Source organism: Netta rufina, assembly GCF_964035555.1.
Source record: "Netta rufina genome assembly, chromosome: 11".
Taxonomy (NCBI): Eukaryota; Metazoa; Chordata; class Aves; order Anseriformes; family Anatidae; genus Netta; species Netta rufina.
The window spans coordinates 13703273-13724909 of record NC_140134.1 but is presented as its reverse complement, the minus strand read 5'-3'; the positions used below and the strand labels follow the sequence as shown (position 1 = coordinate 13724909).

At 38.1% G+C, this 21637-nt stretch overlaps 1 protein-coding gene across 1 annotated transcript; it reads left to right on the top strand.

Annotated features, from left to right (window-relative positions):
• Positions 1-10222: 10222 nt before the first annotated feature.
• CFAP161 (cilia and flagella associated protein 161) lies at positions 10223-15382 on the top strand (the record flags this gene model as incomplete). The annotated part of the gene is made up of 7 exons (XM_084293538.1): positions 10223-10285; positions 10417-10506; positions 10685-10920; positions 12135-12219; positions 12936-13094; positions 14162-14235; positions 15172-15382. The coding sequence occupies 7 exons, from the start codon at positions 10223-10225 to the stop codon at positions 15380-15382; spliced, it is 918 nt and encodes a 305-aa protein (XP_084149664.1).
• Between the last annotated feature and the right edge of the window lie 6255 nt (positions 15383-21637).

Below are 21637 nucleotides of genomic sequence, written 5' to 3'. Positions count from 1 at the left end.
CTCCTCTTTGAATTTTGCTTATACGTTTCACCTCCGTTTTCTGAACTTTCTGTCTTTACCCTTTTGATTTTTGTTATTGTTATTTTGGGTGGTCCTTTGGTTACCAAGGATTTGGACTCGATGATCCTTGTGGGTTCCTTCCAACTCAGATATTCTATGATTCCATGGCCATACATCTCTGCCTCCACCTCCAACGCCCACTTCATCTCTAGACCTTTGCTCTGCTTAGACAGTCAAAAATGCACATATTTTTTTTCCAGAAAATATACTAATATCTAGGATATACTATCATGTCAGAGCCTGAGCATTAGGACAGAACAAGAAGACATGAGAGTAACATGTGGCTGAGAAGAATGGTAAAACCATTATGAGATTCCCCCTGTTACCAGCAAGCTTCTTCTAGCCACAGGTATGAAAACATTATGTAACCAGACTGGACTACAAACATGACTCTAACAATTAAGATGCCTTTTTTTTTTTTTTTTTTTTAATTCCAGTGTTTTGAATTGCCTGCTTTCTATATTTATTTTATTTATTTTTTGCTACTGACAGGTATAAGCATATAAAGCAGCATTGCTGCAGCTGTAACAAAAAATTCTGGACAGCTCCAGGTGCCACCTAGCCATCCTATACTGAAATGCGTATCTTAAACCACTGAATGACTGTGAAGTATACTGGAAGAAAACTGAGCTGGAAATATTTTTTTCTCACAAGCTTACTGCTTCTTCCTAGCCTGCAAGTAATCCTAAGAATGAAAACGCTAACACATGGAAGTTAGCTTCAAGTATTGTGTCTGGCCAAAAAATGCAAAATTTATCAACCTGTCTCACCAATCATAGTAATACCAATTCTCCAGCATTTCCCGCTACCATTCTGAAAACAGTCAGAGAATCACTATTACCTTGAGAGTCTTCAAACTCTACCGAGGTTTCTCTATTCTTCATAGAAATTCAAAATTCACTATCAATTTCTGTAAGGTAGTTGCTCACCTTACGTCAGTTTATTTACCTTTAAAACACAGAGACAATTAGCTGTCTTTCAGAGCTGCTGAGGTTCCCCTAGGTAAACTTCAGCATGTCTGGAAGTAAACACAGCTATGCACTACAAGCAGATCATAACATTTAGTAGTCTTTTAGGTGAAAAAGGTTTCATAAAGTTGTTCTTTACTACTTCATGACGACAAATGTAGTTTATTTTTTGGCCCACTTGATAGCTTTTGCTAGGATTACAAATTCACTAACTGGACATGGTACAACAGATGAATAAATTAGACAAGTGCCTGGTCCTCCAGCCAGGGTAATGAAACAATGAGAACAATGAACCTTAGTAGTAAATTAGCATGCTAAGCTGCTTTGTAAATATAAACATTTGCAAATACATGCAAGGAATCACGGGTTTTTAACATAACTTTTAGAATAGATTAAGGCACTGTTCTCACTCATATTTACTGTGGTCTAAATTTTAGAAAGGGTATAACTAAGGCATAAGAAGAGAAGAAAAAAAAGAAGTTACAAAACATAATGGATAAAATAACAAAAGCATGCATCGTACTCAGTAAGTACCTGAAGGAACTTGTATCAGCAAAAATACAATGTAAACAGTAGAGGCTCATCAGAAATGCCTATCAAGGCTCTAGGGACTAAGCAGCCTTGACAGACTGTATGAAATATGGGATTAGGAAAAGAAGTAAATGAATGAAGAAAACAATTTCAGAGGTAGCAAAAGTAAATAAAGTGGTATTTGAGAAGAGAACAATGGAAGAAAAGGGAAGGGGAGTGGAAAAAAGGAATGTTTATTCTAAAGCTTCCTTCTGTCTTGACAACTATTGCATTCCTTATCAACCAGAACCACATGGTCAGATTTGATTCTCTCTTCATGCCGAGTCTAAAAGAATCAGAAGAATGCCACTTATTCCTCCTTCCAGCCACTAAGAGGCAAGCTTTTCACTCTCCTCTGCCAGTGTTCAGATCCAGCTGGTCTCCCAAGGCTAAATCATCCTCCTCCTTTCTGAATTTATTTGCAGTTTCCCAACGTCATCTCATACACAAGTGGCCAAGATCACCACTTAAAATCTCTTCAACAGTTCTTTGATGTTTCTTGTTTTGTGTGTTCACTAATACGTTGACACAAAAACCTGCAGTGCTGCTCTAATTGCATGTGTGTATTCTTAAGACTTGGAAGTTGCATTCCTGCATGGCTATCTCTATTTAGAAATTCTTTATCTCAAATTTTACCCAACTGAATCATTTTCTTACCCTGCTACATCATAAGAAATCACACTAATCTTCTCTAAGACACCGCTGTTGCTTTAAGTTTTGCCAAAGACTGCTGCCAGAATCAACATAGATTAAAAAGTAGTTTGTGGATTTGGTGATTGTTCTTCATAGAGAACTCCATCCTTACACAACCTCTGTAAGAGGCAGAACAGTTCATAATGTCAAAAGAGTACATAAAATGGAGCTAAATACAAATATCTTCCCTCTTTGATTATCATTATATGCAAATATAAGTTCTTTTACATTAGTGGTGCATCTTGCAAGAAGAAAATCTACTAGCTCTTTTTCTTATTCAATATAGCCCATTGGTTTTTACATCACTAAATTCATTCTTTCATTTGTTTCCTACAGCTATCATCACTTTAGGTTGCTCAAAGATAATCAGGCTTTCACTTTCCATGTGAAAGTTAATAAGCCAAAAAAAAAAAAAAAAAAACCTTGCAACTGCTGCCGTTATTTGATATTACATACTTCTCAGGAATTCCTACCAAGATGAAACAAAAAATTTTCTTAGGGACCCTTCCAGTGTGAACCTTAGCCAAGGGTTCTGTATAAATAATGGACAGAAATGCAATTTTGGGCTCCCTTTACTAAGAAGGGCGTTCAGACACCCCCTTGTGGAAGCTGCCCACTTGTCTACGTGAACAGTACACACACACACCAGTAGATGTGCTCATCAGAGCACAAAGTTCTTTTCTTGCTTACAGGTACCTTGTCTCCTTTCTAAAGAGCTCCAACCCTTGCTTTTACACTTTTTCTTTTCTTTTCTTTTCTTTTCTTTTCTTTTCTTTTCTTTTCTTTTCTTTTTTTTTTTTTTTTTTTTTTTTTTTTTTTTTTTTTTTTCCCAGCTGTAAAACTTGGAGAAAAATGGCTGATTCCATACCATTCCTTTCCACTGAAAAGAACAAACAGGAGGACACTTATCAACACTTAGAAGTGATTTCTGTGAAAATGTTATTCCTCCCCAAAACAGGTATTCAAGGAATGAATGATCTAGCTTTTCATTTTGGACTAGCAAATGCATTACATGTTGCAATGACTGTTTTAGTAACTGAGCGTAGCTCAGTCATTACATTATTTGGGCTGTCTGTTCCTTGAGTTCCCAACATTATATTGACATACCATCCCTCCCACATCTCAAAGAAAAACAACCAAGTGCTAATTTATAGATGATGACCTATAGCAACAAAGAAATACCAAAATGTCCAGTCTCTCAAATTAGAACAGTTGCCAGAGTCTTCAGACATACAAAATATTTTCTGTAGGCTGTGATGTCTGACATAAATACACTGCCAGAGTAAGGTCATCCAAATCAAAACCATAAATAGTGGAATGGTGGCAGAAAATGTTAAAAACAATCACAATACACATGTTCTGTTCCCCTTAGGACAAGAGATTCTCATCATGTTCCTTTTTGTTATGCCAGAAATATTTAACTGATTCATTGTTTGTGGTGTAAATACATAGGCCAGTTTCTGTTCCTGTCTTTTTAATAGTACATTTTATGTAACATACAGATTCATTTGAACCAAAAAAGAAGTATTCTGATCACTAGCATTTCTTTATCTCTAAACCTTGCCTAACACAAACTTCTCATGTGAGCCCAGTGGGACGTAGTTTCCAACAAGCAAATTTAGCAAAGGTTTCAAGATGGACTGATGTGTACCTCTAGTGTCATTTGTCAACATCATTACTTTCCTTTAAGAGATTGAAGCAGGTATTTCTACTAAAGAAAAGGAAGGGAACAGAGTGTCTTCTGTCTTAACTTTATCACCATAGGGAAGTGAAATCCAAAAGGAGAGGAGTGAAACAGGGGCAATGATTGATGCACAGAGGTGATTCACCATAGAAGATAAGGATTATGCTGCAGGCAAGGCTAAAAAGGGAAGCAGAGGCAACCCTTAGCACTACCTATAGATAGCCCTAAAGTGGGAAGAAACAGAATCAGCTGGGTTCACAAGGGGTCATGTAAAAATGTCACTTTTCAGTTTCAAGAACAGTTGGTTCAGAGTGGCAGGACTACCAGCTCGAACAACCCCAAAAGTCAAAGTCAGCTAAAGTCACAGAGTTTAGACTAAAAGACATAGAGTTTAGAGTGTTTTTTTTTTTTTTAATTTTTTTCTTTTTTCTTTTTTTTTTTTTTTCCCCATCAGACAAGCATGAAAAAAAAAATGCTAACAAAAAGCAAATTTCAAAATCTCAAGCATGAGTCTTCATGGAAACCAAAGTTTAAACAGATCAGTAAACAAGAGAGACAATGACCTGATTTCCACCCTTTATAAATAGGACCACGCCTCACCCACAGTGATTTTGTGTCAGTGACTGTGGGTGATGACAGAACTTTGTAGTTAGTGAGTGTAATGCACTCAATATATTGGAAGTAGGGTGGAACATCACTTAACAGAAGTCTCTTCAAATATATCCCTGGTAAAAAGTACTTAAAGGGAGCCAGCTGAGATCATACCATGTATGTTAAGAGATGCAAATTTAACATAAACCTTTCACCTAGCCCATGACATGGCCAGTCTCAGTGTTCTGGTCGTGATACCTTGGACAAAGACTCCATATATTGGAAAATTATTAATTTTTTTTTAATTGCCTGAGGATATACATACAAGTGCATAGCTCTGTGCAGAGATACGTATAAGAGCACAAGAAGTGATAATAGCTTTGCTTGTGGTCTTTCTGTCTGGGCTGATAAACACAGCTTAGTTGTGACTTACACTACAACTAAGCTATTGCTTGCTGACAAAAGTATTCCAGCTTCTTCAGAGTTAATATGCATCTCTGCAAAATAATGTTATTTCTTGGAGGCATACTTTAATATTTCTGTATTCTTTTCATAATTCACTATTCCTGAAATGACAACATTTTCCTCAGAGGTTCAGAGCTCTAGTGGTTTTCAAGACCACCTCCTAAGATTCAGCCAGTCAGGGGAGAAAATCTTCAAATATCCAGGATGACAAGTCATGATAAAACAGCTCAATTTAAAGATAAAATTATCTCAATTTGAAGATAAAATCACTTTTATAACCACTTCTCAAAAGAGTATGCTCTGCACAACCTAAATTAAAGACCTCTTAGAATGAAAATACCATGGGGACATGGATAACTCAATCCAAACCTTAACTGGCAAGTGTTTGACAGTGTTAGATATATTCTTGTCTCTCTAACTGTATTTTTTGGTTATAAAGCCCCAAGGGAGCTATTGTAGCAATTTTAGATGTCTTCAGCCAGATCAGATCTAATACTGGGAAAATTTCCCCTTGTATAGCCATATCAGCATACCTACTGCCAGAACAACACACAAGCATCCCGCACCTCTTCCTTGCAGGAGGTAGACTGAGAGGCCTGCTTAATGCACTACTACATTTCAGAAATTACTACAAGAACAGGTTGGTTGCTCCTCAGCAACAAGCGTGACAGGAAAACTCCACGTGGAAATTCACTGCCAGAATGGGAGACATCAGTACAAGCATCTGGCACAACAACAATCCCTAAATCTTAGCGCATAAAATACTTAATTCTTTTTGTGCTGCGAACAGATGAGTGTTTGGGGAATAGGCTAGAATAAGAAACTGTGGTTATATTAATAACAAGCAGATTAATCATTTTAATAGCCAAAAAACAAGTAACAGGAAAAAAAAAAAAAGAAAGAAAAAAGATAGCTATGGTCTGATTTTATTGCATGTGTCACAATAATGCTAGTGTGAAGTAATAAAATGAAAGGAGACACAGTCCTGAAGAACGTGATTTACTCCTATGTAGTACTATTTATTCTGTATTGGTAATCAAATTTGGCACACTCATAATTTTCAACAGAAAAAGCAACAACAAAAAAGAAAGCAAAACAGGAAAAAAACAGACACTCTCCCAAGGCAGAAAAGGCAGGTATTAAAAATATTCTCATCCAACCTGCATATGTTTAAACATTGTTTTAGAACTTTTTTTAGTATGAAAATAATTTCAGAAGTTGTGAAACATCAGCAGTGCAATAAAAAATCATGTTTTCCACCACAAAATAGGGAGGTATGTGAGTGCAAGAGTTTACAGATTTACTTAATGTTCTGTCAATTCCTCTAAATACAGATGACCTGCATCATTCTTGGATTTAATTTATGTTCACATCCATAGCCCTTGCTCTTTCTGCCAAAGGAGACTGAACTACTTTAATTTGCACTATTGACAAATGTCAATGCATTTTATGTATTGAAGTATTTATAACACAACCTATCCTGATTTACTGACAACCTTAAAGCAATTAAAACTTTAACCAGCCTAGCATTTTACATAAATGAATGGCCTAGACAGCTCTATATGACATTTCAGGTCTTCTCAACCATACAGTTTTCAGAAAAGGAAAAAGGAAAATTGGGGGAAAAAACTATGACTAGAACAGTAGGGGTCAGGTTGTCACTTCTTTACCATGATGCAGTTTCATCTATCTCCTCAACTACATCAAAAGCACGCTGGCTATATTTTTATTTAATACAGACTTGAAGAAAAAAAGGAAAGTATTTGTTTCCAATAATTAATAAACACCTTTAAGCTTTTGTATGCTGACATAAATTAAGACACAAAACATGGAACAATTCCTTCACAAATGCAGCTTTTATACACAGAATTTCTTGCAGAAAAGATAAAAGATGTTCAACTTAAAAATATATAGAAGCATCCTTTTTTTTAAAAAAAAAAAGTTAGAGTTAGATTAGAGTTAGTTTTTTTTTTTTTTTTTTTTTTTTTTTTTCCCCATAAAGTATTATGCAATCAGAACTGAAATCCTTCCTGGTGACAAGGATAGTCACTACATAATGCTTCTAAGAGATGCATGAAGAAATTTCTGTACACAATTATATTTTGAGTACAAACACTTCTGTAACATTCGCATCAAATTTTGTAGGTAACTAAGTACAGACTGATCCACAAGATCATAGAATCATTAAGGTTGGAAAAGACCTTCAAGACCATCTGGTCCAACCATCCCCCTACCACCCATGTCACCCACTAACCCATGTCCCTAAGCACCATGTCCAACCTTTCCTTGAACACCCCCAGGGACAGTGACTCCACCACTTCCCTGGGCAACCCGTCCCAACGCCTGACTGCTCTTTCTGAGAAGAAATGTCTCATTACTCCAACCTAAATCTCCCCCGGCGCAACTTGAGGCCATTCCCTCTAGTTCTATCACTAATTATCTGTGAGAAGAGGCCTACCCCAGCTCCCCACAACCTCCTTTCAGTAAGTTGTAGAGAGCAATAAAAGTCTCCCGAGCCTCCTCTTCTCTAGACTAAACAACCCCAGCTCCCTCAGCCGCTCCTCACAGGACTTGTGCTCCAGGCCCTTCACCAGCTTTGTTGCCCTTCTCTAGACATGTTCCAGGGCCTCCATGTCCTTCTTGTAGTGAGGGCCCAAAACTGAACACAATACTCGAGGTGTGGCCACACCAGAGCAGAGTACAGGGGGACGATCACCTCCCTGGTCCTGCTGGCTACACTATTCCTGATAGGAGCCAGGATGCCGTTGGCCTTCTTGACCACCTGGGCACACTGCCCGCTCAGGTTCAGGTGAGAATCTATCAGCACCCCCAGATCCTTTTCCTCTGCAGAGCTTTCCAGCCACTCTCCCCCAGGCCTGTCGCACTCCATGAGCTTGTTGTGGCCAACGTGCAGGACCCGGCACTTAGCCATGTTGAACCTCATCCCATGGGCCTCTGTTCATTGACCCATCCTGTCCAGGTCCCTCTGCAGGGCCTTCCTATCCTCCAGCAGACCGACACTTCCCCCAGCTTGGTGTCATCTGCAAACTCACTGAGGGTGCACTCAATTCCCTCATCCAAATCATCAATAAAGGTATTAAAGAGGATGGGCCCCAACACCAGCTCCAGGGAACACCACTGGTGACAGTCACCAGCTGGATTTCAATCCGTTCACCACCATTTTCTGGGCCTGGTCGTCCAGCCAGTATTTAACCCAGCAGAGTGTGCCTGTCCGAGCCATGGGCTGCCAGCTTCTCCAGGAGAGTATTGTGGGAGACCGTGTCAAAGGCCTTGCTGAAGTCTAAGCAGACTACATCAACAGGCTTTCCCTCATCCACCACGTGGGTCACCCGGTCATAGAAGGAGGTGAGATTGGCCAGGCAGGACTTGCCTTTCATGAGCCCATGCTGACGGGGCCTGATCCCCCATCTGTCCCATATACATTGCATGATTGTATTCCAGGTGACCTCTGCCATCACCTTTCCTGGCACTGAGGTCAGGCTGACAGGCCTGTAGCTCCCGAGTTCCTCCTTACAACCCTTCTTATAGATAGGGGTCACATTAGCAAGTCTCCAGTCATCCGGGATCTCTCCGGATGACCATGACCACTGACAGATGATGGAAAGCGGCTTGGAAATCACATCCACCAACTCCCTCAGCACCTCAAGTGGCTCTAAAAACCCTATGATTTTGCAATTTTGAACTAAAGGTTGTTAAGTCCCTATTTGTATACCAATATAACTAACTGGTGACCTTCAGCAAAACCTTAGCTCTGTGAAGAGCACGAATGTCAGTTTAAGAGGTAAGTAGAAATTACTAATAATGTGGGAAATTAGCTAAAATAAATCTTTTCTCTCCCTCTCTTTTTTTTTTTTTTTCTTCTGATAAAACTTCGGATTTCTAATCACTTCCTAGGCTTCCAAAATTTGTTGACTTTTGATATTAGGCCAAGATGAACGAAGTTTCCTCCCTGTTTCAACGAAGTAGTTTCAGCATCGCTTCATGTAGGGAAACTTCGCTTACCACAACTGACCACAGAGTGGTGCTATTTGAACAAATACAGATTTATTTCGTCCTTGAGGACTCTGAGATATGCTGAATAACTTTTGGAGCCAGAACAAAACGAAAACAAAACAAAAAAAAAGGGCTATAATGTGAACTGTTGACCAAGATGGCTGATGATAGCATGTAGCCCCGCTTTCCATTAGAACAGACAACAACAACCACCATTTTCTCTTAAGCTTTTTAAGTTCCCCAGCTTTGAAACCTGCTTACAACAGTCAGCTCGCAAGAAAACCAAGACTAAGGAAGCTAAGACTACTATGGGGATTAAACGTCCTGTGAGAGGATCTACACCATGACTGAAAATTGTTGGCTTAAGTTGTCTGGAAAGCAAACCTTCAGTATGTTCACACAGCCTGTTTTGCCACAGTTGTCTTCAGAAGTAAAATAATCACAGAACCAAAGCATTCGCAAACAAAGTGTTCACCACATTCAGCAACACTATAGTGCTAGTTTTGTGCTTGTCAGGTAGGTGAAGATGAAACAACTCTTTGGCCAGTAAGACTCGTGGGTTCTAAATAATGCTCACTCCAAGACTGTATGTTGGGCTCGCTGTTCTCTGAGGAACGGATAAATTGTGCCTCAAGTCAGCGGGTGCTGGTCTAGTGCCCCACATACATGCAGCCACCCCAGCAGCATGCTTGCCCTTGGCCTGGCCACGGAGACCCAAGCACCAAGGCAGGTGCCCCGAAACCCCTCAGCACAAAGCCCAGGGGCTCAGCCTCGCGGCCTCCTCACGCCTTCAGACTTGGACAAATCACAAGGGACCCCACACTGCCATACATATTTTTATTTCTTTATTCACTGGCAGTGGCCTGCCCCTGCTAGATTTGGGGTCTGCAAGGCACTCCTTAAGAGGGAGCGAGTTCAAGGGGCTCGCTCCGCAGCTGCCCCCACGCTGGGCACGGCCACAGAGTGCCAGGGGCCGAGCCCCTCTCCTGACGCCTTTTCTCCCGGAGCTCTTTCGCCTCAGTACACCCCGGTCACGCCCTGCCCCGGCGGGAAAAAAGAGCCCGCCCCCTCCCATCACGAACGCTCCGCTCATTGGCGGCCTCCGCCCCGCCAGCGCCCAATCGCCTGCTAGCGCGGTCGCCATGGCGACGGTGGACGCGGCGCGGCCTAGGCCGCCATGGCCGCCTACGGCCCCGGGGTGCTGGTGGGCAACTGGAACGAGGCGGCGTTCCTGGAGGAGGTAACCGCGGAGCTGGGCCCTTCGCTCCCCCGCCCCAGCTCCCCGGAGCCCTCCTGCCTCTTCGCCTTCTCGCAAAACCTCAGGTTGTTTGCGCTGGGTAACGTTTGCCCCCCTCTCTCCTTTGCAAACAGGACCGCATGAGGGATTTCATACGTAAAAGAGACCGAGGGGAGCTGTTAATGCAAAAAATAGGCAGACTGGAAGAGAATCTTTTAAAGAAGGTAATTTTTAAAGCAGATTTTGTCAGTTCTCTGTGACTCCGCATAGAACGACATAGCTGCTTATTAACGTGCTTTAAACATGAAGAATGCTATGGGCTAGCATTTCATAGGTTAAAATACTGCTGATACTAAGTTTATACAGATAATTCTGTATAAAAGTATGTGTATTTTGATTTAGATAAAACTGTCGGTGTCTAAGGATGGATTTATTTGCTTTGGAGACACCGTGATGCTTTTGAGCCCGGACAGCAAATCCTCAGTGGACAATTACACTGGAGCGTGCGGCAACCTAACGCTGGCAATTAATCTGGAGGAAATATCCATATATTCGGCTGTGTCACTGCAAGCCCCTTGTGGAGTTAGTGCTGTCAAAACCATAGACCCCATGGGTCGAAACACATTTTGTCTTTTAAGGTTTGGTACATTCCTCTACATTGTTTTCAATTATTCCATTAGCTTTCAGTATCTTACTTTGAGAAATATGCAATTAATTTTGCTAAAATACAAATGAACTTGAGTAAAATATATTTAAGAAACACTCTAACTTGGGTCATACATTAAGCTTGCTTCTGGTGTGCATATTACTGTGAATGATTCCACGTCAGCATAGAACTGGTGTGAAAACAGAATCAAGTCCACTGTGTCATTTTGGTAAGTTCTGCAGCTGTTTTTAATGTGGTCATATTTGAGCTCTAGAATACAAAACATGTCCAAATTATTCATTCTCCTGCAAGTAAAGTCTCTGAAGTGGAAATTTGTGTCAATGCCTTTGCTGTCTATAAAGTGCACTGCTACTCCTGTTGTCCTAAAAAAAAACCTCAATCAAACAGCATACTCACTCTCACAGACATGCTTGATTCCAGCTGCTCGCAGGAGAAAAAATAAAACAGGCCCCTGCTCAACAGTGGAAGGCTCTGCCTGAGAGCAGGTGTTTAAGAAAAATAACATTGTGTAAGAGTACAAACTAACCTATGTAATTCTGATTGAGCAAAACACTTTCAGTTAGACATAATAAACAATTTTGATGCCAAAATCCCAATTTAGGCCTTCTAGAAATGCAACCAAAGTACTTTTGCTCAGCAGCTGTCTGATACTAGTCATTGGCACTGCATGCTTTCAGATCCCTCATTAGCTAGCTACAAAGTTCATCAGCTGCAGAAGTTTCTACTCTAAATATACCTAGAACAGCCTAGCACTTAATTTGGAGATTCTTCCATGTAAGATACAGAAACCATTTTGAAAATATGGATATACCAGCATGTACATTGATGTAATAAACCCAATTACTAAATATCAATTATGTGTATAATTAGCAACAGGTGTTAGAGACAAACACTGTTCTGCTTTAAGTCTGATTTTTAAGATGCTTGTATTAAGTATATTTGGAAGGTGGCCTCGGTGCTTAATTACCATCAGTTTTTAGTTGGATATTATCTTTCTACTATGTGTGTTAATGAATGCATCATAAAAAGTAATCAATAAAGTTTGAATTTCTATTCTGTTAAATATTTTAACCAGTAAATAATTTATGATATATCTTTTCAGTTAACACAGACTTTAAACACCAAAAACTAATAGTAAAGCTGATATACTTGACTTTCTCTTTGTTCTTTTTACAATTTTAATAGTGTTGATGGAAGTTCAGTGGGTGAACCCATTAGATTTGGGCAAAAGTTTGGTCTCGGCACAACAGGAGGGTTTTCTGATCCAATGGTAAGGGAATAAAGTTGCAAATGACAGTGACAGCATATACTGATATTATGCTTTTAGTTACTGTATATATATATATATATACACCAAGCTGTATAATGGTTCAACATCTTACAGAACAGATTAAGAACCATACACAGATCAAGACAAACAATACTTAATTAGAAAGTTCATGCAACTTGTCTGAGCTCAGGTGTGCAGTCAGTCCAAGGGGACTGAACCTGAATGATAGATAAAGGAGTTTTGTTTTTCTTTAAAGTCCAAGATGAAAAGCTTTCATTTGATTTCATTTCTTATGAAGAGAAAGCTATAGTCTGTATAGGAAATAGCATACTATTCTATCATTCAGAGGCAGATTTCTATTAAATGTTAACATTGGCTTCCTTTACAAGTTAAAGGCAAAATAGACATTTCATGTTATGTACGTACTCAGAATAAATCACCACAACTACAAGAAAATTTTCCCTCTCAGCTATCACTTGATTCAGAGAAAATCTTTGAAATGTAAATTCAATTTTAAGTTAATATTCACTGGTTTAAGTATAGCATGGCTACTTTATGAGTTTATCAACACTATAGATTATTTTGTAGGTTTTAATTGTGTAGCTTCAATTTGACAGACGTTGTTCAGAAGCAAAGAGATATTTTTTGTGCTGATTTTATTTGAATTACATATATTTTAATTTTATATTGTCGTTAATATGTATTTTTGTTTACAGTTATATCTAGCAAGTGACCATAAATCATTCATCAGATTTGCTAAAAAATCTCACCTTCAGCAAGTATTTTTGACAGATGAGCTTTCTTATTTGACTTGCTGGCAAGCTGCCTTCTTGGATCCACAGCTGCGTCTTGAATATGAGGGATCTCCAGTTCCTGTAAGAAATTAAAAATGTTTAAAAAAAAAAAAAGTTAAGTATTTAATTGAAAGAGTAAATCGACTATTTAAAAGAAAGTTGCATCCATTTTATTCATTAATTTTAATGAATTTTCATTTTAAGAAAGAGAAGAAGGAAGATTTTTATTAATTTATTTTTTTTAAACCAGGGAATCTGGTGCTCATTTGAGGTTGACTTGCTCAGTTTTTCAAAAACTGTCAAAGGTGGGCACTGTTTGGAGGATGCAGTACTCGGAATCTGCATTTCAGGTCTTCTGAGCACTAAATTCCATTTTCAATATTGGAAGCTTTGATTGCTTAAGAACATTAAATTCAAAAAGTAACAACAGTAAACCGCAAGGCATGTGGAATAGTGGATGCTTTTCCAAATTTGTTGTTGTAAAAACATTAAGTGGATACAATATTTTCCTGTTCCACATAACTTCTTGGCTTCCTGAAGTGCTGCGTGTATAGCAAACTATCACAAATATAACAGTTCCACTACAGCCTTGATTTGTGACTCATTTCCATGAATCAGCTCACTAATAAACACAGTCAGAGTTACGTAATTGTCAAAGAATATTCTTGCACAGTGGTAGTAAATGAGGGTGACTAAAGATTCTTTTACCAAAAAAAAAAAATATAAAAAGTAAAATGTAAGGGTCCAGATCTAGTCTGTATCCCCAAAACACCTGGATCTCTCATCTGACAAATATCCACTGTAAGCAGTATTACCCTGATTACTGGCATAACTCTCCATTATTTGCTTATTATTATTTTTATTATTATTATTTAAGTGCCCAACATAAGGGAGTGGAGGAGAATGCATTGGACAGTAGACTGTGTCTTATCTGAGGGCTAAGTGTTTGGTTAGTCTGAACTGTTAAGATGGTTGTGTTGAGAACGGATGGCTTAAAATACCTCACTATCGATCTATAGCATGATACACAGCCATGCAGACTTGCATTAAGCAGTAAAGTAAATCATTTAATTTGAATAAGAGTTATTAAAATCAGTCTAAAAGTATCTATCATCCCTCTTTTGTTTTTGGTTTTGTTATTTTTCCAGGCAAACTCTAAAGTGATTATTACTCATTGCCATACTAATCGGAGCTTAGCCGTTCCAAGGAACTTTTGGACAAGGTAAGAATAATTTATAACTGGCTGCGATATCCATTATGATACACCAGCTCAGTACATCAAGAATTACTGTAAGAAGCAAGATAGTTGCGTTAGGAATACACCAAAGAAACAGAAAAAAATGCAGAATGCATGTTCTCCTTTTCCCCAGTTTTATTTCTTGGCTGTGATGTGTGCTACTGTGATCCTGTAGACAATCAACTGTCTTATTCATATTTGTTTTACCTTTTTATTTCGTACCACATAATGCTTCTAGCCTTCTTTAGTGTCTTGGTGGTTCTCCCTTTGAATATCTTGAGCAATTAATTTTATTTTTTTTCTAAGAAAAAATGGTATGCTAAGAAGTATAAGGAGTAACAGAAAATAAATACCACAGCATACAATTCTATACTTCTTATATATCCACATGACTCACAATAAATGAAAATTAATCCAACAATTCATGTTCATATGCATGTATTGAATTAATATTGATGAAATGTTAAGGAGTATAAAAATTGTTTCTCATTAAATCAAGGAAAAATTTGACTGAGAATTTGTTTCAGTTTTTTGAGTATGAAACAAGATCTGTAGGGCTGAGACTGAAATGATTAAGTAGCTGGATTCATCTTCAGTCAAAAAGAACGGCAATATAAAAGGCTGCAGAGAACCTAACCTGCTTCCACATACTCAATATCAGTGCTGTATACTGTTGGGGCTGCTTTAGTTCTGAAACTAGAAAGGTAGCATTTCCCTTTAATTTCACATTCCTAGGTTATTAATGACTAACAAAGCGATATATACATGTGTTTCTATTAAGAGTCCAATCTTTGTAAGTACATGCTAATATTTCTGAATAAACCAAGAAAAACATGAGAAAACGTTGAATGTCTTACAGCTAATTCAGACTTGCTGAATGTGTATATATTAATTCTATGCCCCTTTTCTTTGGCTTTGCAGGTCTTATTTTGGAAGGGAATATGAAGTAATTTGTCACACTTACCTGGACTCCCATAGAGTTGAAGAAGATAAGAATTATTGGGTAATAGTTACAGCAAATCCCGGTGACGATGGTACTATGATTGATAGACCTGACCCTCAGCCAGGGGGAATCGGAAAGAAAGAATTTTGTCAAGAGACAGAGAATATAAAAATCCCAGATTACAAATGACAAAGATTGATGAGATTCTGGTTCTTATTGTTTTCTGCTCAGATTTTAGTATTAGAGATGTTTAATTAAAAACAGAAATGAAAGTCTATCATTAATAATTTTATGTAATCTCATCAACTCATCAGGGTTATGTGGATGGCAAAAATTGACAAATAAAGTTTGATGAACAATGCATAACATAAAAAATTTGTCAATCAACAAGGGTTCATTTTCGTACTTTCACATTCAATGATGGCAAAAGAAGTCAGATCAGTAAATAAAGTGTATTTGCACTAAATTACTGGCCTTTCAAGTGTGTGTAACCAATGCTTCCAAAAACAAACCAGTGTCAGCCTTTTGAAAAGAATGAGCATAGAGTTTCCAAAACACTAAAAACCAAACTCATGCAAGCTATTATGGGACACTTTGACATTTAAAGATCATCTGAGAGAAATTTGTTGGTTGAGTTTGTTCCACACAATGTAATGTTGCCAATTATTAAAAAATCTCAAGTACAATCTCTATATCTAAAGCTTGGCTTCAAATTTATGAGAATTAGGAAATTAAGAAAAAAGTATGAATTTTTACTTTCATCTGTCTGCTCTAAAAATTTAAGTTCCAAGTACTCAAGCAGTGCACAGCGATGAGGACTAGAAACTTCCTAGAGCCTTTTTTCATGCATCACCACGTTCCATTTGCTTCCTAATGGCAGAATTTTTCAATCCATAATCATTTCAATCAAGTTTGACAGCAAGATAAAATTCTCAAAGAAAAGTAAGCTCATACATGTCAAGATAGGAAAAGAATGAGAGACCCTGTAAATTTGCCCAATAAGACTACAGTTTATGTTTATACCTAATCAGACACCAAAGAATCCACATGAAAGTGTATGGGCCCAAGAATGGTTAAAAGATGGAACTCACATTTTCTTAAACATCAAAATCAACAAATCATGAGACACAACTATGAGCTGAAACTACCACAGAGAATCTTCTTAATATTTGGCATTCCATTATATCCATTTAGTACAGTTACCTGTATACATATTTCATTTCTTATTTTACTGCAATGGCAGGCGCTTTCTGCACAAACTAAATAATAGAAGTTCTGAGAGAATGGACTTTTTGAGAATGGACTTTTTAAGTCCATTCTCACAAAGCATTCCAAAGATCTTCAATGTTCATAAAGGTTAAACTAAACTTGTTAAGTTTAACCAAAACAAAAATATGAAACTTTCACAAAAGAAGGGATCAATCCAAACATTTATGACTTCAAACTCCGTCCCAGATAGATGACCTGTTTCAAGCCAACTGGGAAAACTTTAGAAGTTCTTGCTTTTATTCAATATAAATTTAATAGCAGGATAGGCTAACTGGCACTTGTCATACAGTGTCTCAGAGCAGGTGAAAGACTACAGTTCTGTGATATGCAGATTTGCTCTGGGGGAGCATATCACAGAGGACAATTTTTGAATCACATTCTATGCGTGCAAGCCTTAACCTGTCTGCTATAGATAAAGCTATTTCAAATCTGGAAAAACTTATTTTCATTGAGTTAAGTGTAATAAACAAGAGGCCTTAAAACAAAACTATTATTGAAACAAAACTTCATGTGAACTCATGCAGAAATGAGAGCTGTGTGGGCAGAGAGCCTCGGCTGGCCAATGTTATGGACAGGAGTGTTTGGGTGAGTTTGTGCGCGTTTGTGTGGGAGAGAAGCAATGCAGGTTGCACAAAAACAAGTTTTGTATGGTCTTAGAGGAAAACCAGAGATAAACAGAAATGAGTGCAGAAGTAGACAATGTTGTAATTAGGTGCTGATTAAAAGTGGCTTGAAGTCTTTCACATGTTTTGATCAGACCTTATGGGAAAGTGCTGTGCAAACTGTTGGAAAATAAACAGGATTGAATCAATTCCTGATTATCTTATCAGTTTTTCTTCTGACCTAGTACAGTTTTAAGACCAGAGATTGTGCAAAGTTTCTTATATCATAAGATATCTATTTATAGTATAGCTGATTCTTGATGTCAAATGCAGGTATTTGTGTTACTCATTTTTTAACTGTTCTTTTTACACTTCTTAATATTGTCCACACGATGGCACCACGTTGTCTAAAAAGGCTGATTATCGCCAGCAGGATTATTGCTACCTATGTAAAAATAGCTTGAAACGTTCACATTCAAATAAGTTCTTGATACAATGCCAGAAAAAACTAACTAGATGAAATCAGGCTTGAATTTTGTGCTAGGAAATGTGATCAATGTTTTATCATCTTTTTAGAAAATAAAATCAAGCAACAAAGGCAGATAGAAGAAAGTACAACATACATGCTTTGCAGGGAATTAATTTCTTAAAATTAATTGGAATATTAATTTCTAACAAAAAACATACAGAAAAAGTATGTTTCTAAAGAAAGAGTAATACTTTCTACATAAAGATATGAAAGCTGATGTGCAGCAAATGATGCATATTTTTATAGGGACACTGCTGTTACTTACACCAATCTACAGAGACTAAAATTCTGCACGTTTTCAAAATAGATTGACATAATTCTGCTTTGATGTTGTGGGTAATAAACTAGAAAAAAATCAGGCTGCATGGATGCACTGCAGTGTTTCTAATTCGACCAGTGTGGACATTTATTGGTAAACACAGGATTTAATATAAAGCTTTATGGGACTGAATATTAGCACAGAATCTGAACAGTCCCGTGACTGCCACAGTGTGGCGTAATTGATGGAGTAATGGAGATCTGAACCACGCTCTAGACCTGACCATTGAGCAACTAAGGGCATGCACTGTATTTTGGTTGCGCTGGTTTTGCAATCCATGAAATATGGACAGTGATTCATATTGCTTCATTTGCAAAGCACTTTGACATATAACAATGAAAAGCAAAATGTCTTAAGAAAGCTCTTAATGCTTCTTCCAAATTACACCCAGTAAGGAAAGGTCTACAAAGTACATTGTGGGCAGATAAAATTCACTTCCAGGCAGCTCAAAAGCTGTTAGCATGAAGCTAATCCTGAGCTATTAGTCCCCACTAAGAGACAGGGTGCATTAGTTCAGATTCGGTGCTGTGCTGATATAGCTTTTTGGAGGCCTGAGGTATAGAAAGAACTTGCATCTGTGTACGTTTTGCTGTGTGATGTATGTTAACAGCACAATATTGAAGTAAAGAAGAAATATGGAATTCAAGAAAGCCCTCATCCTCCTAGTTAACTGACACAGAAGTAACACTGGAAAAATGAAAATCCAGTTATACATCTGCCTTTTCACTTTCCCTGCTCTTTTGCATGATCCCCCATCTCATATTTCACATCACTTCTCCTCTGCCATGTCATCTAGCCCAAACCTACAGATTTGCAAGGGTTATAAAGTCCTCTTCTAGCACTCAGTCCAAGTTCCTCGTCCCTCACTCTAATCACACCAGTACCTAGGCTGCTTTCTATTTTTGATTGTCAGGAGGTATTATTTTAGCTCAGTCAGCTGGTCAGAGGAGGAAGCCATATGCAGACTTCATAACTGGATATCTGAAAAAAAAAAAAAAAAGGAAAAGAAAAAAAAAAAGAAAAGCACAGAGAACATTACAATAAGAAATTCCACACAGCAGTGGAAGAATATATCCAAGCACTGGAAACTTTGGTGGAGTTGGCAGGTACGAGGGTGATTTTGATAACATCTGTGCCCACTCACCCTAAATTAATATTGCATAAATGCTGTAACTTGGGATGGAAGGGAGTGTCCTTCTAAAACATTTTTTAGGAACACTTAGATATTTTAAGCATGAAAACTAAACTAAGGGGGCCACAGATGAGGAGTACATAAGACATAAAGTGCAGAAGGCATCAAATACAAGTGGAAATTAAGAAGTCTCTATGTTGTTTTGTCACCTACACCTCTCTTCTGTTCTGGTGTTGCCTCCATTCCCTGCCTAACCTGCTCTCCCTTAGATTCCTTGCCTGTATGCAGTATAAAGAGGGAAGAGCACTGTATTTCATGCTGTCTTGGCTTCATCCTGGAAGTAGTAAAAAGGAATCTAATCCTAATTCCAATACTGTATTCCCCTGGGTAAGAGTAAAGGTTGGAAAGACCTGTCACCTTGCTGTGACGTGTGCTATTTCAGCCAGGAGATGTGCAGCCGTAATAATGCCAACTACAAGACTTGCATGATAGGTGTAGCAGTGCTTATAATGAGAGGGACAACTTGTTATAAAGACAAAGGGAGAAACACACATATTTTTAATTTTTTGTTGTTGTTTTTAAGGAGGATATATGATGAATGGTGGGCTTGTACAAGGCAATGCCTTTCATGTGAGAGAACAGAATCATCAGTGCCGTGCTAGAAAGCATTGCCATGACAGAGTCACTTCAGCTTTCTTTCAATAAGTTTCTATATTTTCTGGCTAGGAGGCCTCAGAGTGCAACAGGATAGGTGCAAGCATTAGAAAATGCTTGATGACATTAATACCCACATTCACTGATGAAATTAATTCATACACATGCATCTCTGCTGTATGTTTATATGAGAAGCTCAGAGAGCTCATTTTCCAACATCTGTTAAATGCTGCTTCATACAGTACGTCAAAACAAAACTAAACAGACCATCCAGTTACAGGCCAGCTAGTATATACGTTTCTATAATGCTGGTCTTGTTTTAATTATAGGCTCCTTGGGGCAGGGACCATACCTTTATCTATTTCCCAAATAGGAACAACTATAGCAGAGATGCTCAGTAAGCAATAGCCTAAAGTTGTTATTAAATGTAGTTGAAAGATGACAGGAAATTGAAGTAGACCTGGTGCAAATAACCAGAGATAGAGGCATATGAATTCTACACATAAACCAGCACCAACTAGTAAATTCTCAGTGTGGGGTATAAAGATGCAGCTGCCCAAGTAATTCTGACGTTAATAGGAGTTGCTAGGAGAAGAGCCCACAAACCACAGTACTGTCTCTGTGGGTCTGACAAGCCCACAGAATGGAATAAGAATTATACATACCAGCATTTATTTATATATATATATATAGTTATTTAATTATATGGCACACCAGTTAAAAATACCTAACCAGCTTTTAGCATAAATCCCATTTCCAAAAGTGGCACCAGTCCTGAAGAGCCAAGGAGTTGTTTCTGCAGCTTGTTCATGTTAAAACTTTCAGGAGTTAGGTGATCTATGCCTTGGAAGATCTCAGTTTATGAAAAACACCTTCAAAAGTTGCATTTAGCTATTTCCGAAAATGTTGCATGTAGAATTTATAAAAAATATTATATCCTGAAACAGCATGAAAGCAAGAATCTACTGAATAAACAAAGATCTGAATTAAAGCATGAGTTATCTGTCCTTTATAGGCAATATTTAATAAAACTCCTGAAACACTATTTAGCATGGATTATTGTTATAGGGCCTCTTAAAAAATTAAACACAGCAGTTTGTGAAATCCACATCAGACAGCAATTTCTATCCTTCCTCCCTGGTTTCCTACCACTCCTCTCTTGCTTGGGCTTTGTGCCTCTTCTATATCCTGAAGAAACAACTGAGCAGTTGTTTGGGGAAAAGTTTAAGGTTCATCAGCTTTTCCGGTCTTTTTGCTGACAATTTTGGCAGCATCAGTTCAGCCAGAACACCCAAGATGTATTATAGTCTTGCAAGTAACCAGTGAATTTAATTGACCATGAAAAGCTATATTTTGCCAGATAAATATATATCTATGCATGCATGTATGTGTACATATATGTGTATACATACATAGGTATGTACATATAATAAAAATGAACTATACATACATACACATACTAGGTACTTTAATGTTGGCACAGCAATAACATGTGTGTGAAGAACAATCTTTCCTCATCTAAAAATATTAACTGTTCTTTTTTTTTGAAAATACCTGAATTAATCTGTTCTTTCAGTGTAATCTTGTGTGGTCCTGAACATACGCATACTCAAGCCTGATTACAAATGACTTCATGTCACATAGTAATCCAGAATAACACTCTATTTTATGCTTCATCACGTCCCCTTTTTTCTTGTCCATCATCTTTCCCCCTTCTGCTTGATGCACAATTCTGTCCACAAATCCAGTTGACCTCAGGTTCTACTTGTGGCTGAGAAGTCACTCAGAGACAGCCCAATTTATGAGGCTGTGCTCTTTGATCCTCCTAAGGCAGTCAGTGTGATAACTCCCCCGAGGACATGTTGAGCAGATGACCATGTTGAGTGCCTCCCACCTTGCCTTCCTACAGAGGGGAAGCCAACCAAGATAAAGGGGAAGA